Source organism: Polyergus mexicanus, unplaced genomic scaffold, assembly GCF_030449975.1.
Source record: "Polyergus mexicanus isolate NDT 795.1 unplaced genomic scaffold, iyPolMexi1.0 SCAF_1, whole genome shotgun sequence".
Classification (NCBI taxonomy): domain Eukaryota; kingdom Metazoa; phylum Arthropoda; class Insecta; order Hymenoptera; family Formicidae; genus Polyergus; species Polyergus mexicanus.
The window spans coordinates 4,457,213-4,475,211 of NW_027223321.1; the positions used below are offsets into that span (position 1 = coordinate 4,457,213).

Sequence of the window (17,999 nt, forward strand, 5' to 3'; positions counted from 1 at the left end):
CAATACGCACTTTGATTCCAGCTTATAGATGCCCTAACGTTTAAATATATATTAGAGTCGAGTTAATAAGTCTTTTTTTTTTGGATCTAGTGGTTCGTAGACATTTCGTCGAGATGCACAGAGGCGTCGGAATAATAAACTAATGAACGGGAAATGGATAAACTAGCAACGAGAGAAGTGCTGTCGTATACCCGCGGAATTCACACAAGAGGTATTCTCAAATATTAACGATAAAATTTTACACTTTCAACATTTCGTAATTAACTCACCGCAATGGCAGACGCGACGATATTAACGGCGAGCGAGATCGAACGATCGTGAAACGTATCATCCGACGAAATTTCTCTCCGTTATCGTTCCTATTTTACGATACGTTATCGCGTTCGAGTTTCCACAAAAAAGCAATTATTTACTCGATACTCGAAAATGTTGTATCTGTTTCAGACTGCTCGCTAAACTTGTCTTCAAACATTTCCAATTCTTTAAAACATCTTATTTGTATCAAGTTTTAACGGTAATCAATCGATTACTCGCATAAAGAGAAAAAAGAAAAAGTAATAAAATATCGCATTCTGCATGTTCAATTATGTCATCAAATTCATAAGCGATTATATATACTATATTATTACTCCTTAAATGCATTTTGTCGCAGATATATACAATGTATGATGACATATCTCGCTTTAACTTAATGTAAAAGAAGCAACGCTTATCATTAAATAATTTACATCATCACAAGTTTCTGTTAATATCTTTTTTAACAGATTGCCTTTATAAGAATCTATTTATTTAAAATTGAGATTTAAAAGATAAATTTTTTTTGCGATATTTTATTACCATCTGTTGTCCTCGTACGATATACATATACGTAGTAATTCTACAGTCTCGAGTATCCGACAATAAAGTACATGCAGATTTTGTTCAGTCAGATATGCATATACACGAGATGCTATAGCGATATATTCCGGGAGCGGATATAAATCTTTAAATGGGGATTCAAGAGGAATATTTCTCGACGATCGGGACTATCGCATACATGAAAGAATAAAGAAACATAAATATAATATTATTTGCAACAGACTTTTTAGTGCCTCGGCCACGTTCTCTTGGCTTCTTGCGACACGTATCGGTTGCAAGAATTTAATGCAACATTCTAGATAATATATTCAAAAATATATCTAAAAAAATGTTTAGTCTTTTAAACATTAATTTTTCAAAATCTTGAATACTGAGGAAGATTCTGAAATTAATTATATACTTTTCAATTAATTCTCGAGAAAATTAAAATAAATAAATAAAAATGAAAAGAATATAAAGTAATAATAATGAAGCTAATTTTTAATTAGGAATGCAACATGATATAAATTCTTATTAACTTTTTCTTATAATTTTCTTATTTTTTTCATCGCTAAGATCAAAGTAATTAAACAAAAAATGTAATTTTAATTATTAACAGATGCCGATGAGTATGCAAACTCGTATCTGTTCTAGCGAATCCTTTTATATATCCATGATAAATATTTGGATATTTAAAAAAATAAATGATATCCGGAAATATCAAGATCCAAAAAATATAAAATCGTAATTTATGCGAATCTTTTATTGTTTCTTTCAATCGTTAATCTAATCTATTTCTTTGCAGCTCTCTAATTTAATTATATATCTACTTAGGATTATAAAAGAGAATATCGGAGAAATAAATATGAAATAAACTCTTCTAACAAATCGTCAATTTTTTAACAATATTGTATGTTGCGCTGCAAAGAATTGTATAATAAACAAGTTGCACAAATATGTATGTTTTAATACATTATTGCAACAATAATAAATTATGACGTCTACGACGATCTAGACATTGCTGAAGCTGTTTAAAAGAGAGAAGATAAACTTATAACATATCTTCAAGCTAATCCATCCAAAATCATCGTACGTCATCCTGTTATTATCGTATTTTATACATTGTAAATAATCGGATGTTAATCAATTTGAATTACCAGCAGTTTGAAGAAGCTTCCGGCTTCTTGATCTTGTCAATTCTTTCAAGCACAATGTGCCACGTGGACGATGAGATGTCGATGTTAGTGATGGATGATGACAAAGAAGATGATGATGATGATGATGAGTAATGAGCGATATATAAACAGGCGTGTTGGTTGTTGCTGTAGTTATTATAGGTGATATATTGTTTTACTGTTGGTGTGTAGTTGTTGTTTGTTTCGGTTTCTTTTCCACTATGTTTCTAGGGATGCTCTATAGACTGTCTCTACGTTTGCGAATGTGTGTGCGTATGACAACATTGAGGTAACGAAGAAGCTGATACTGGAAATATCGTAGAAGAAACCTCGAGTACTTATCTGGCATCCTGTTGATGAACTTGCGAGTTATCTTCTCCGTCTCTCATATTGAAAACCGTCGATGCCTTTGTTCTGCAAAATGTCGCGATTCTTTGATTAATTAAATATCTGAAATATATGAAAATTTTTGGGATACTACACACAAGTATAACAATCACTTACAATAGTTTTTATTTTTTAAATTGTTGAATAAAAATTCTTGTATATATAATAATTCTTGTAAATTATATAAAAATAATAATTAATATATATTATAAATAAATATTATAAATTAGATATTATAAATTAGAATAAGATTCATAATATTATCATCATATACTGCTCCACACTCGATAAATTATTTAAAACTTATATATATATTGATTTTGTATTATTCTCTTTGTTCATCTTTCTAATCATATTTTAATTATATCTTATCAAGAAACTTTTGACTCTGATTATTTAATCACATAATTTTGCGAACTTTTAATTAAAAAGAAAATTATTGGCAACTTACGAATGTTCGCAACTCGCAGTAACTGTTACCGGCGAGCTGTCGCCATTCATAGTAGCTGGTCTGGATGGATTAATCTTGCTAGGATGATCGTCAAAGGGATTATTATTATTGTTATCGTTGTCGTCGGAAATTTTCTCAGTTAATTGCGGTATTGTTTCCAATTTCAAGTCCAGATTGATACTTTTTTCATCCTAAAAATATTAATATCAACGATTAATATTGTTGATATTATGAGTACAAAGAATTTTCAGCATTAATAGATTTCCAAATCACCTCCTTTCTTAGCCTATCGAGTAGTATCTTCTTATCAGCTTTTAGTTTCTTTGCTTGATCCGCTTGCGTCAGAGTTTTAATACCTGAATGTTCCAGCAAAGCTAAACGAGCGTCCTTTTCGGAAAGGGCAAGTTTTAAAGCTTCGCGTCTGTCGAAATCAAACTGTTGGCTTGAATTAACTTGAAAAACGCACTTTGTCTGATCCAATTCTTGCAGCTGATCGGTCTTTTCCTGGTTCGATTCGAGCAGTTTTTCTTCGGTTTTGAATATTTTATAAAGGAGCGGTTTGCATGTGATGCATTTCATGGCCGAGGCGGCATGCATAACTGCAATCTTTTTCTCCAAATCGGCGATCTAAATAACAGAAAATTTTTTGAGTATTATTCTACAGCGGCATTGTAAGTAATTAATTAGAAATTAAAAAATATAATTAAATTATAATTTATATTATCAATATTTTTTGGCAGATAAATAGATTTTATTTGTAATGACTATATATTATATCTCGTTAACTCAAACGTGTGCCATATAAAAGAACTGAATATATTATGTAAATATTTTCTCAACTCACCCTTTGATCTGCCTCCTTTCTAAGCTTCTTTTCATGTTTAAATTTTCTCTCGGTCTCGTCCGTAATTGTGATACTCTGGCGAAGAGCCGCGTCCAACTCTTCTATCTTGCTCTCTTTGTCCGCGAGATCTTCCTTCAATTGAACTTGTATCTTCTCTTTTTCTTTTAGTACCGCAATCAGCTCTTCAATTGCGACGTCAATCCTCTCACCAAGCGAAGTCTCCAGAGAATTGACTTCCATCTCCAGTTCTTGCACCCTCTCGTTTTTTATCCTGATCGTCTCCTTTAATGTATCGATGTCTTCTATCATGTACAATTCCTTTTCCAACTCGGCCATTTCTTTCTCCATTTTCAAAAGCTTGTTCTGTTGTTCGACGATCTGCTGCTCGTATTTCTGTATTTTGTTATCTTTTTCCGAAATGTCGTATCCCATTTCTTTCATCTTTTGCTCTTTCTCTCGCAGCTCCATTTTTAGGTTCTTATCTTGCTGCTCGACAATCTGGAGCTCGTATTCTTGGAATTTTTTATTTTCTTTAGAAATAATATGCGTCACATCTTTCATTTTTTGTTCTTCTTTCAGCTCCCAGGCCATTCTATTGTTGCTTTTTTTCGATGTATCTCCGTCTAAGAATAACGAAGGAATAAAAAATAATATATGGTACATAGATAAAAATTGAATAAAAATTGAATAAAATTTAATAAAGATTTTATTTACTGGATTGATTTTCCCTAAATTTCGACAGCTTCTTATTCAGGTCAATGATCTGGTTTTCTAACTGATCGATCCTGCACTCCCGATCTTGCAGCTTTCGCTTAAAACCGTCGACATCATACTCCCTAACGTAGTCTTCCAGGCTCGTCACCATCTCCTCCAGTTCTATGATCCTCGTTTTGTCGATCCCTGGATTTGTGAGACTGTATTTCTGGATACATCTTTCCAACGCCACGATATGTTCTTTATCGAACGATATCTGATAACGCAGATCGCGCATCTCCTTTACGTCTTCCTTGAGAAAGCCCTCAAGCTCCTTTACGGCGTCCTCTAGCTCCTCGATTCGTCTGGACTTTCCGTCCATAATCTTCTCAAGATCGCGCAGTATCTGTACGTCCACGTTTTCCCGTAGTAGGTTTTCCAGCAATGCCATTTCCTGCTCCAGTTCGACGATGCGTCGATTCTTCATCTCTATTTCCTGCTTCCAGGTCTCTTCGACTTTCTCGTTCATTTTATTATTGCTATCTTTCTCGGAGGATTCTGTCGTTTTCCTCGCGTGATTTTTTAAAGAATTATTCAAGGCTATCACTTGCCGCCTTAGCGCAACGAGTCGCCGATTTTTCGTATCTGGATTACAAAAATTCTTGTATATTTCCGTCTGCGTTTCGACGTTTTTGCTCGTTTTGTCGTTTTTTACGTTCTCGGAGCGTTCCAGTTGTTGTTCCAGTTGAACAATACGTTGATTCTTCTCCTCTACTTCCTTCTTCCAGGATTCATTATTGCTCGAGTCATTGAACAAATCCTGGGAGCGTGCGGTATATGTGCCGAAGCGATGTTTATTGGCAAAGTGGCAAAATGACGAAACATACGGGATGAAGATAACAGAAATAAAGAATAAGGAAACATACAGGAGAAAATAGAGGAAGGTGAATGCATGGTGTTTTAATTCAGGCTTTTATATGTATGTATATGATGTGTGTGCATCGGTCGGTGCGAAGGATGCAGAAGTATGCGTCTTCAAATAATTTCATGATAGATCCTCGATTTTCGTTATCAATCTATTTATTTTGCGAGAGTCTCAATATATTTTTATTATTATTATTATTATTATTATTATTATTATTATTATCCAATGAATTATCGTCCTTCTTTTCTTTGTTGGTTTTTTTCTTTTTCTTCGCGTCTGCCGTTTGCCATCTGATTTTCTTTTCCTCTTTTTCTCTCTTGAATATATTTAAACTCATATTTATATTTATATTTACGTGTGTGCATACATATATACACCTACATACGTATATTTTTTCGCGGCCGTGTAGATAATAGTATTTGTATATACAGGTAAATGCGCATGTGTCCGTATTTCTTGTGTGTACGCATATGTATGTATATATATACTTCGGTCTTTCTTCGATATAATAATAATTAATTAACGTTATTGTTGCCGTTGTCGTCTTCTCTCGCGTCGTCTCGTTAATATTTATATTTATAATTTATCCTCTGTATATTTATACCTGTATTTATATTTATATCTTCAATATTTATATTTATATTTATATGTCAAGTTATTGTTGTGTTATTATCGTTATTATCCTTTCGCTATAATTATTAAATACGTTAACAATGGTCGCAGCATTTTACGTAAAATAATTATATGTCTCGACGTGTGTTTTGTCCATCGGTGGATCTACGTCGATCCTTCGTTTAAGTCTCTCGTATATCTATACTCGTATAGTCTTGCTTAATAATATGCAAATTGTACTAAAAAGAACGGAGGAGAGGCGTCTCCAACAAAAATCGACCTTAGAACAAGCTTTTTAGGAAACCGGCGGGTCCCGCCTGTTCGCAATGTTTCGAAGACGCAACATATTTGTGTTTTGTTGTTTATTATATTGTTAACATTGAAGAAAAGCCGAATGGAAATACGTATAGGAAATAAGCAACGATGTGCATACAGAGTGTGCGATTGTCATGTATGCATCCGAAAGCAGCATGGAAAATATTAGAAGACACGTAGTTAGTAGAGAATAGATTATAATATGTAAATTATAATTAATTTATATATTTTTTATCATATATTATTGAACAAATAAATATAAGATATACTGACCTCTTGCTGTGCAGTTGTAGCTTGTTTCAATTTGGCTTGTGCGGTTTTGAGTGCACTGCAATAGAAAAATCAAGAGTGTTAATAATGTGAGACATAAAATTATTATTTTTTCTCTTGAGATAAATATCATTTAAATTAATAAAAAGTTCATATAATGCATATCTCTCTTTTATAAGTATATTATACGTTAAATATAAGCATATCTTAATGAGGAAAATCATAAAATCGTGTATTTTAAAATATATTGTTATTGTTTTATGTTTGCACTATATTGGTATGTTTAAAAGTAAAATATTAGTACGGTAAATAATAATTATACGAAACATATTTGTATCGCATTATCATATTTCAGATAGCACTCACTCTTGAAGATCTCTGATCTGTTTCTCCTTGGAGTTTTGTTCCTCCTGAGTCATCTGCACAAGCTGCAGTAGCCTTTCGGTTTCGGCAGAGCTTCTGCTCGATTCTTCCTTCGCCTTTTCCAATTCCTTCTCGGCAGCTTCTAAAGCCTTTTGCATTTCCGCTAATCTTTTGTCTGGTGCTCCACCACTCTATGCATGTCAAAGCAAACTTATTGCGTTAGAAAGAAACTGTCTAAGAATAAGATAAATCATAAGAAAGTTCATAAGAAATTTTATTAAATTTTATCTGAAAAATCTACATTATTATAGTAATAATTATATATATTAATAAAAATTTATTAAAACACTTATTTATTAACACTTGAATTCCATATTTTCTCAAATCTGAAAACATTTTGTGTTATAATTTACATTATCATTTTTGTGCTATTAACTTTTGTGAATTTTATTCCAAAACTATTCGAAAATTATTAAAAATTATTAAAATAATCACATATATAACTATGTTAGAACTAAAATGCTGTGACAAGAATGCAATCACCTTCTGTAGTTGCTGCTCCAGTTGGTCCATTCTTGCCTTTCTCTTCTTCAGATCCTGGTCGAGACTCTGGAGCATCCTCTCCTTCTCCTCCGTTGTTCTAGCTTTCTGATCTATGAACTTTGCCCGTTCCTCCATCTGTCTTCTCTGCTCTTCCAATTGTCGTTTTTGTTCCTCCATCTGTTTCCTCTCTTGGATAGTATCGGCGCCAGCTTTCGCGGCGCCAGCTTGAAGTTTCTTGTTCGCCTCGTGCAAGTCCACCTGCATTTATGAAGAGATCGACTGTAGCGTACTCCTCGCGTTTTTGTCGCATGCACGTTTTATTCTTTTTTATTTCTTTTATTTAGCAGAAAATCAATTGCGAGATAAGAGAGAAAGAGAAGCTGATGTGTGCCGTAATGATAATGACCATTCCAAAATGAAAAATCGACGATCGTCTACTTGCACTTTGGCTTAACGTGCTTTTCTATAGATATCTCGTTTATGCGTAAATTTCAATTTCCAAAGTGCAATTGGATCCCAAAAGGCTATCGTCAACCCTCGATCTTCTCGCTTTCGCAGAATTCATCAATACTTCATTTTTGCCAAATAATTCGTATTTTACATTATTGTAAAGATGTAAGATAAGAAAGTAAATTTTTAGAGAAAATCGAGAGTGTTGTGTTCTGCCGGCCAAATGATCGATGTGATAAAATTATGAATGCATGATAGATAAATTATAATAATAACAATAATAATAATAATAATAAAACGAATCAAACGCGACGTTACACACAGAAACTCTTCCATATCTAATGATTACAGCAAGATGTACATACACAGAGATATATCGTGATAAAAAACGTGGCGAATATAAGATAATGTATATCTACGATGAGAGATATATTTACATGAGCAAAAATGCCCAAAATGTGCACCGATCAGAGAGAGGAGGATACCGTTCATCGTTAAAATTAATTTACTTTAAAATACCGTTGCTGACACCGTTACATTAATTTCTTGCATGAAAAATATCTATGTATAAAAATTTAAGAGTTCGACGAAAAAATCTCGAAAGTGAAGCGATATTTCCCCATCTCATCGATGCAGTGCATGCTATCCAACATAAAAGTATTCACGATTACTTTTTGCTGTCATATTAAATACGCGACATAAACACAGCAGTAATAGTAATATGATTAAATATAGTAATAATAATAATTGAGAAAAAGCGAGCGGGTAATAATCAGTACTTTTATTTACTTTAATTTTTAATTAAAAATTGTATTACTTAAATTTCTTTTCATTCAATCTTATCAATTTCTTTTTATATTATATTTCTATCATCTATATTTTTCATTTTCTCACGCGCTCGCTTTCTTCAACAATATGATAATATAAGAATAATAATTACAATGCCGGTGCGGGCAACCAAAAATACAACCATAATGATAATAATAGTTAATAATAATAATAATAATGTATTACCGAGAGAATAATAATGACAATAACAATAACAATGACGTAACAACAAAGAGAATAATATAATCATAACAATAAAAACTTCGAACATATTTCGATAGCAATGAGCGACAAATAGCAGTGCTTGGAAGAAAGGAATAGTCTTTTCGAGAAGAGAGGAATCGTGAAAGGAAAAATTGGAACAAGAATCGACGAACTCCTTAGCGAAGGGACGTTGCGCTGTGCTGCGATATCGTTGTCAATAATGTAAGATAAAAGAGATGCGCACGCGTGAATGGTGCATAGTGCAGCATATCCGGTTGTCTCTCAACGTATGAGTTACGCATATATTTACACACATATATATCTGTTTATTATATGTATATATATATAAATATATTTTTTCTGTCAACGTGTGTGAAAGTCCATCAGGCGTGTCTGTCTTCGGAGAAGAGAGGGAAGAAAAAAGAGAAGAAGCGAGACGTTTTTCTCTTCGCTCTTTCGACGAAACGATTGACTCGATTGCATCGGGGTGATCTTTTTTTTTTACAGAATGCGGGCGGAATGCGCGGGATAGTGGTGATGATGGTTCAGGTACTGATGGAGATAGTGATGGTGCTTATGGTAATGGTGTGGATGGCGAGTGACGTGGACTATCATCAGCAGCGCGAGCGAGCGCGGCGTGAGATCGGCACTGCTGCGGCCGCTAACCTGATTCTTCTCCAGTTCCTGACACAGCATCTCGAGCTGCGCCTGGAACCGCTCGCGTTCCACTGTCGCCTGCTTAATCTCCTCGCGCGCGCGTTCCAACTCCTTCTTCAGCCTGGTAACCTCCTGGCCGTTCTGCTGCGAAGGCTGCTGCTGTTGCTGCTGTTGGAGCTGCTGCTGCTGTTGTTGCATGGTGACCTGCATCTGTTGGATCTGCTGCTGATGCGCGTGCAGCTGCCGCTCCGTCGCCTGTATCCGCTTCTGTAGCTCGCTGGCCTCGCGCTCAGCCGTGTCCGCTCGCTGCCGTTCCGTCTCGCAGAGTTTCCGCCACTGTTCAAGCTGGGCCACGTCGGACTGCGTCGTCTCGGCCCCGCGCGACGCCAACTGCTTCTGCAATTCTTGTACTCGCTTTTCCGCCTGCTCGGCACGTTGTCGTTCTTTCTGCTGCGCCTGTTGAACGCTCTGCACTTGTTGCTGCAATCGCTGTACTTCGCGCATCTGTGCATCGAGCGCTTCCTTGGCAGTGCGATCGGGCGTCTGCGCTTGGGCCCGTTGCTGAAGACGACGGGCCTCCTCGCGCTGACGCTCGAGCTCGGCCTCGTTCGCGCTCAACTCCTGCTGGAAGTTCACCAACATCTCCTGCGATTTCTCCAGCTGTATCACTAACTGATCGCGCTCAACCTGCAGCTGCTTCGCGTCCGCTTCTAGCTTCTCCTTCAACTTTTCCGAATGCTTCTCCCGATTCTCCAGGATCGCTGCCATCTTGTCGCGCTCGCGCTGCGCCAACTGCAGTTCGTACTGGAGTCGGGCGAACTCTTCGTTTCCAGCAATCTGCTGCTGCTGCTGTTGTTGCACGCGACGCAGTTCTTGGCGTAATGCCTCGCGTTCCTCCCGCAGTAGCTGAACATCCGCAGCGAGACGTTCAAGTTCCTTCTTAGTAGTTTCGGCGGCTTCCTGATATTTGGTGGTCTGTAGATGCGCCTTCTCAAGTTCCTTCGCTAGTCTACCGGCCTCTAGTTCGACTTGATCGCGTGCCACTATAGCCTTGTCCAGGCTAGCGCGCAGACGTTCTACCTCGATGCTCGCGCTCTCTGATCTTGTCTTACCCTCGGTTTGCATCAGCCGCTCCAGCCGTATGATCTCAACGCGCAATTTCTCATTATCCGCTTCGAGAGCCTCCGCCCGCGATTTTATCTTGTCGTGCCGATCACGTATCTTCTCGGCCTCGATCCTCGCGCGCTCGATCTCCGAGCGATTACGCTCCTGCTGCGCCGAAGCCTTGCCAGTTTCGTCGCGCGCCCGCTCGAGTTGAAGCTGCGTCTCGTGCAGCTTCGTCTCGAGCTCGGCATTGCTCGACTGTGTTCTCTTCAGCTCGGCCTCGCGGCTGTCTAGCCGCTCGCGCAGCTTGTTCACCTCCTGCTGTAGCCTACTACCTTCGCTTTGCCACTTTTCCTGCTCGTACTGGTATTTACCTCGTACGCCCTCCGCACGCTCCAGATCGGCGCGCAGCCTCGAGGCGTCCTGTTCGGCCTTCCGTGCGCGCTCGAGCTCCGCCAGCGCCTTCTCCAGACGGTCACGTAGTCGTTCCACCTCCAGCTTCGCCCACTCGTGCTCTTCCTTCTGCCGCTCCTGGTTCTCCTGGTACTTGCCGAAACGGGTCGCGTACCTCTCGCACTCCTCACGAGCGCTCTCCGCTTCGGTACGCAGTCGTTCCGCCTCGGCCTGCGCCTTTCTTACCTCAGCCTGCTGACGATCGTGCTTCTCGTACATTTTTTCGATCTCTAACTGCATACGCGCGAGCTCCTCCTGCGTCTTCTCCGTGGCCGCCTGCGCCTTGTTGAGCTGCGAATGCGCGCGCTCCAGCTCGAAGCTGATGCGCTCGTTGTCGCCCACCACCTTCTCACGCTCGTTCTGCAAGCGTCGTAGCTCGATCTGCGACTTCTCGTAACGCTCGCGCACCATCTCCAGATCGACGCTAAGCCGATCGATGCTCTCCTTCGACTTCTCCTCGTGCTCCTTGGTGCGGCCGAGCTGTAGAGCCGCGCGATCGTACATCTCCTGCACCCGGGTCAGTTCCTCCTGAGCCTTGCGTGCCTCCTCGCGCGACTTGGCCGCCAGCATCTGCTGCTTTTCCGCCTCCAGTTCCAGCCGGTCCTTGTCCGCCTCCATCACGTCGATGCGGTTCTGCAGACGGTACACCTCGCTCTGTCCCCTATCACATCGCCGTGAGATATTTAGCCTCGGAATAGCCTCTGCCTTTTTCGTTACGATCTACTTAATTTTCTACATTTGCGAAAATTCTATCATGTATAAAATTAAAATGTGTGCATAAAATTATTTGGAATATTTTTTTAAATATTTCTTTTTGTATGATAATATTGAATCAAATAAAACGTTAAGATATCGCTACGTTTACTGAATGTAACACTCGTCGGGATATACTCGAAACGATTGAATCCTTCCGATGCAGATACCCGCTAGACGTATTACCTATCATATTTCTCCAGCATCTTCTCGAATTCCTTTGTGGTGTTCTCCCGTTCCTCGTGAGCTTTATTCAGAGTGTATTGAGCTTTCTCCAGTTTCTCCTTTAAGATCTGGATTTCAGTCAGAGCGTCATCTCGCTCCAACTGTTTCACCGCACAATTCCGAGAAAAAAAAATTATTAATTTTATTTTTTTCTTTTATCGTAAGTTGTTTTTTTTTTTTTTTTTTTTTTTTGCAAAATGATATTATATCTACATTAGTCCATAAAGCGAAACATGCTTTATTATAGAAACTAAATAGTAATATAGAAACATATATATATGTTTCTTAAGACATTATAAATAAAGAGACTAAGAGATATAAAAAGATAATGCAGTACTATAACAAGAATAGGAAGAAATTAATTATTCTCACCGTCAATTTTTGATGAGTGTTGTGCGCCTTCTCCCATCTCTCCTTGACCAAATCGAGTTCCGACAGTATGTTCTCCTTCTCACGTTGCATCTTGCCAATCTGATTCTGCTGCAGTTCTATCCTCTCGTGCATCTTCTCCATCTCCTCCTGGAAGCTGTCCCTCTCCTTCTGCAGCCGTTGCATTATGATCTGAAGAAACGATCATGACACGAATTAAATTATTATTGACGGTCGATTTATAAATATAATTCTTATAGTTAATTATATTTTTGAATTATTGTACTCACTTGAGCCTTCTCGTATTTGTCCTGTAATCGATCGACCTCGAGTTGAATCGCTTCTCGCTCTTTCTGCATCCTCGTCGACTGTCCTAACGCCTTATCAAGCTGACTCTGCAGATTCTCGAAGTCGTAGTTCTGTTTCTCTCTCTCCATTTGCATCTATAATAATTATTTCATCGTAAGTAATTAAATCAATAAATAAAATATATACATAATTTAATAAAAGTGTTAACAATCTTTTGATATATATATAGGATTAAAGATGAAATAAAATGATAAATTATTTTTGATTTATTCGAAATTACTTACTCTACGAATTTCCGTCTGCGTCTTATCGAGCTTTTCCTGCAGCGTATCAACCTCGCTCTGCGTCTTATCCAAAAGATTTTGTAACTTGTCCTGCTGAAGTTGTGCCTTGCCTAAGGTGGCCTGTGTACGTTCGAGCTCCTCTTGCGACTTTTCGAGCTCGCCAATTGCCTTGTCCCTTTCGGCGTGAAGACGAGCCACAGATGCTTGTGCTCGATCGTATTCTTCCCGCAGACTCTCCTGTTCCCCTTGAGCGTTCTCCAGCCTAGCCTTGAGCCTGTACACCTCGCCTTGACTTTTCTCCACCTTGAACGATGAAAAGGAAAATTTTGCTGACGCTTTTCGCTTCGCATATTTAATCACAGGAAAGCAGTCTTCGAGCAAATTTGAATGCTTTTCCGCGAATTAATCATGCGTGCGTGTATTCGATACTCTTAAAAATTTTTAAATTTTGTAATTTGTTTAAGAATTTTTAATCTATAAAAAATTACATAAAAAGGAAAACAATCACATTTCTTTAATGTGAAAATTTATGCGTACTTCTAACATTGTTGATAGAAATGTGTCTTTTTTATACTCTTTAAATGGCGGTGGAGAGTTCCTCGATTACGAAGAAATTATTTGAAACACGAGACTGACTTTCCACTTTTAAAAAGATTTACATTATCCATTCTTGTAACACTTTTTACTCCCCGTCATTAACTGGTATCTTGACGCGTAAGAATCGCGCGGCAAACTCAACGGCAAGCCGAGCAAAATGTGAATTTAAGGACGCCGTTTAACCGTGTTCCTTCCATGTTCCAAGCGAGTGATATGGTAATGCGCGCGAGCAATTTTCCAGTCACTTAAGCGGCGGAATCGTTACTCTGCTATCGGTTGCAGCTCAGAGGCGTGATTGGAAATTGGATTCTATTGGAAGGATGAAGATAGCACAGCGAAGAAAAGAAGAACGAGGGAAAATTTTGAGATAGATAGATTAAGGAACGTGTTCGAATCAAACAGCGATTAAAATCGACTGCAAATACGCGACCGATACGGACTAGGTTCTCGAGGAAAATGCTCGTCGAAATGGAACTGCCGCGTCGTGGTCCAAAGCGAACCTTTAGTCGTCCATTAATAGACCACGGTGTGACGACGCGTGCTCCAGCAAAGTAGTTCAGTTTACTTCTGTGCCGAACAATCGATAAGCGTTGTAATTGGCATATAAATAGCGCAAGGGAAACGCCAGAAATCGAGATATTTCAGGCTTTTGCTAGATTGAAATGTTTCGAAAGAGAGCTTCGTCTCTTTCGCGATTTTCAGGACGAGTGATATTTTCATATTCCCGTAAATAACAATTCTTACTAGAACGTAATATATCAGTTTATCTTGGTAATGTATGGATCAACGATGTTAAAATGTAGCAAAATATAGCCTTGATGAAAAGTATGGAAAGTACTTTTAATAAATTATGACGAACTAAACTTAGCAGCCTTCGTAAAAAAACCGCAAAATTTTTTAATTTTTAATACATTTATTGGTGACGCAAGAGACGTATATTTCAAATATTTATTTAATATAAAAATTCATATATCATATTATAAAGACAAGTATTATGATAATAAAATAAAAAAAATAAAAAAAAAATTACCTTCTCTTGCAAAGTCGCGGCCTCGGCACGCGCTCTCTCGTTGTCCGCTTGCGTTACCCTCAGCTCCGCCTGAGCTCTCCTTAATTCGGCGGCTGCTTTGTCAGCCCGTTCCTGAATGCGCTCCATTTCCTGGGACGAATTCAATGTGCCCCTGCCGTATCCCTGCGATCGTTCCATATCATGCCGCAGCCTCTCGTTCTCGAGTTCCAACCTGGCTAATCGCTGCTTCGCAGCCTCCCAGTCCGCGCCGCTGCGTCCGACCTCGGACGCGGCCTTGTCCAGCTCGGCCTTGCTCTTGCCAAGTTCGGATTGCGAACTTTCAAGCTTCGCCTCCAGCCGGTCCTTTTCCGCCTGTGCTCGTTCCAATCGCGCGCCCAATTTCTCGACCTAGCGATGAACACGTAGACAATTGTTAGTGACAATGTATTCTCTTAAATAATGCATTATCTTTTTAGATTTCTATAATTTATGAAGTTTGTTATAAATGTAAACGTGCGACAAAGGTATATAAGAGATTAATTCTATATATATATATATATATATTGCAAAACAACAGTATAAAAATTAAATTAAGCTTAAATAAATTTAGGGAAGACTTTTGTATTTTTATCGTATTTTGTAAATGTTCTTGTTGACTTTATTTATTCATCACATAATCTTAATTTAGTCTTTTCTTTCTGAGCAAACGATTTAACTGAAAAAATTTATTAAAAATTTTTTTCGTTTAATTTTCCATTTAATTTCACCTCAGACTCCAAAGTATGTATCTTCATTTTATACTCGGCGAGCTCTCTTTCATGCAATTCCCTTTCTTCCTGCTTCTCCTGCTCGGCTCGGTCTCTTTGCTCGCGTAATTGAGCCATTTGCTTTTCTTTATCTCCGATCGCCTCCTCAAGGCTGCTAAGTGCACCCTCGCTACTGCAATGATGCGCCTGCATCGCCGTCAGTCTGGCTCTGGCCATGTCGACCTGATTATCCTTCTCCTTCAGCAGGTCCTCCAAATTCTCGATCTGAAGTCAACAACGGACTCAGTCATAAGACGAGAAGTTATTTATCAGTCGATTTGTTAGTATGAATGAAAATGTTAATTTGATCTTTGTATATACAAGTGATACTCTATCCTTTAGTAATTTAAATAATTTGATTTCAAAGTCAAATTTCGACGTTATGGAAACTTGTATATCTAATGTTACGTTTGTATATGTTAGTATAGTTAATTATATTATATATATTTTGTATGTGAAAAAAAAAATAAAAAGGCGTGAAAAGACAAATTGATATATCGCGGTTATACTACATTTAGAAAATTAAATTCGGGTTAATTTTTATACGAATCATAAATTCAACGCGTTAATCGCTACGTAGCTAATAAAGTCCCATGAGATATCAATGAAGTTGTTAATTAACATAAAGTCACCTCATCACCTACCTGCCAACGCACTTTCGTCGGTCTTCTTTTATTCACATAATCATATTCATTGTCAGACATCATCGTAACGACAGGCACGCTAATGTAAAAATAAATACGGTGCTCGTGTCAAAGCAAATAATACATTCTGTGAATAGCATACGTAACATAAATATTGTACAATTATATGATTACGATGAATAATGACGACACAAGAGACAATTAAATAAATGAAATATATAAATTACAAAGTAACTTATATACATACAAGCGCATATGATATTATATTGTAAATTATACGATAACATCGAATAAAATAATTGCCTTACTATCATCTATTAATCGAATAATAAAATAATTAAGAGTGAAAGGAAGGGATCTAGGATATTTTATATTTTTTTTCAATTAATATAATGTCTCCTCTCTTTTGCACAGAACATAACGCAAAATAATCGCAAATAATCGCCGTTAACAACATAAATTTTCTATTCACGTAGAAATAAATTCACTAATAAAAAATGGCAGCACATAATGCAAACTTATATTAAATCGCAGGACGAGTTTACTATCCGTCCTTCTATAAATCTACTGTCGTTTTATGGATTTAATTTCTTGCTGTCAATCGTAAAAGAAAAGATTCTAGAAAGCATACGGTAAAGAATAAGAAGGAAACTTAATTCTAAAAAATGATATTTTATCGTCTACAAAACGCAACAAAAAGGTGTGGTGCGAATTTAATACAGAAACAAAATGTGACGGAGAAACACATGCGGGCGCAAGCACAGTGCAAACGCAACGCAACGTTCTCGCAAACTGCATTTGCGCCCGCGATTACTGTACATCGACTAGCAAAAACATTGCAAGAAACGTCACATATAAACGCGCGCGCGCACATCACATGCCATCCGAATCGACGGCCGAATTTCCGACACTCATGCGCATTCTCTCTCTTTCTCTCTATAGCATTGCAACATCACTGGGAAAATGGTACATATTAACATTGAATACACGCCTCGCTCCTTCTCAATCGTCCCGACAATTAGTACTCGGTACTTTGCATGAATACACGTTGCGCGCCCCTAATTCATGAAGCTGATGAAGCGATAATCAAAAGCGAAGAAAGCTCTGTCAAAGCAGGTTCAAAATCATTTTCATACGGGCAATATATTTTTTTTATAGCATTTATTACATAGGCAACAAAATATAAAACAGAATTTTATAAAATTTATTGATTTTGCGTCTTGAGAATAATTAAAATTGCAAAATTAATTATAATGCATGATTTTGATACACCATTTTCATTCTCTGCTTGATATAATATTTTTTCACATCTTTTTTTATGTAGATTATTAATAATATTATTAGATATAGTTATACTCTCAAATTTTGCTTAGAATTTGGCGTTAGCAAAATATTTGTTTTTACGACGGGACATACGCGAAGTTCTCTCAGCTTACTATATCCTGGTCGTCGCACATGCGATCGATACCGATGCTGAATTACCTAGTATCAGTACACGTACGACATTCCTCGTCGGATCAACCCCTGGAATTTCCTCAAAGAACCGATTGCAATTCACGAGGCGATTGATTGAATTCGTACTTGTACTCATGCGCATTTTGTTTCTCCATTATGTGGAATGCGAAATATACTCTGGTCGATTATAACCCTTTCGTTCCGAATTATTTTGACATTAAAATAGATTTCGTATCTTATTTTGACAATAAATAATATTAGTTATTTGTTATATCTATTTAATCAAAATCTATTATATTTTACCTCTTGATATACTGAGACAAAAAGGTTCGCCAACATATGATGTGGATTATATTTGCTGTTATAGATGTAAATTTTTTTCAGCAATTATAGCTTTCTAAAATAAATAAATAATTTTTTCAAATAATTTTTTTGAT

At 37.4% G+C, this 17,999-nt stretch overlaps 2 protein-coding genes across 4 annotated transcripts in view; both read right to left on the reverse strand.

The window, feature by feature from the left end:
* Window positions 1-62: 62 nt before the first annotated feature.
* LOC138938831 (golgin subfamily A member 6-like protein 22) lies at window positions 63-5,649 on the reverse strand. Its single transcript, XM_070306143.1, has 6 exons — window positions 5,593-5,649; window positions 4,409-5,357; window positions 3,695-4,317; window positions 3,124-3,477; window positions 2,851-3,041; window positions 63-2,462 (listed from the first exon to the last, which is right to left on the reverse strand). The coding sequence occupies exons 1-6, from the start codon at window positions 5,647-5,649 to the stop codon at window positions 2,351-2,353; spliced, it is 2,286 nt and encodes a 761-aa protein (XP_070162244.1). The 3' UTR covers window positions 63-2,350.
* Window positions 5,255-17,999, reverse strand: part of Brp (ELKS/RAB6-interacting/CAST family member bruchpilot) — a 62,292-nt gene continuing 49,547 nt past the window's right edge. For all 3 annotated transcript variants that reach the window (XM_070294385.1, XM_070294375.1, XM_070294390.1), the window contains 11 exons: window positions 15,425-15,688; window positions 14,679-15,065; window positions 13,052-13,354; window positions 12,749-12,901; window positions 12,462-12,650; window positions 12,051-12,190; window positions 9,564-11,772; window positions 7,416-7,673; window positions 6,876-7,063; window positions 6,513-6,567; window positions 5,255-6,241 (listed from right to left, as the gene is read on the reverse strand). In XM_070294385.1, the coding sequence (XP_070150486.1) occupies window positions 6,206-6,241; window positions 6,513-6,567; window positions 6,876-7,063; window positions 7,416-7,673; window positions 9,564-11,772; window positions 12,051-12,190; window positions 12,462-12,650; window positions 12,749-12,901; window positions 13,052-13,354; window positions 14,679-15,065; window positions 15,425-15,688 (4,182 nt within the window). In that variant the 3' untranslated portion in view covers window positions 5,255-6,205. The remainder of the gene's footprint in view (window positions 6,242-6,512; window positions 6,568-6,875; window positions 7,064-7,415; window positions 7,674-9,563; window positions 11,773-12,050; window positions 12,191-12,461; window positions 12,651-12,748; window positions 12,902-13,051; window positions 13,355-14,678; window positions 15,066-15,424; window positions 15,689-17,999) is intronic.

Excerpts from the sequence above, each read along its gene's own strand:
- LOC138938831 (XM_070306143.1), bottom strand. The coding sequence starts at position 5,649 with ATGAGTTTAAATATATTCAAGAGAGAAAAAGAGGAAAAGAAAATCAGA. Across the intron at positions 4,318-4,408 it reads ATTTAGGGAAAATCAATCCA|ACGGAGATACATCGAAAAAA; the intron begins GTAAATAAAATC and ends CGTTATTCTTAG. Across the intron at positions 2,463-2,850 it reads ACTGCGAGTTGCGAACATTC|ATATTTAATTAATCAAAGAA; the intron begins GTAAGTTGCCAA and ends CATATATTTCAG.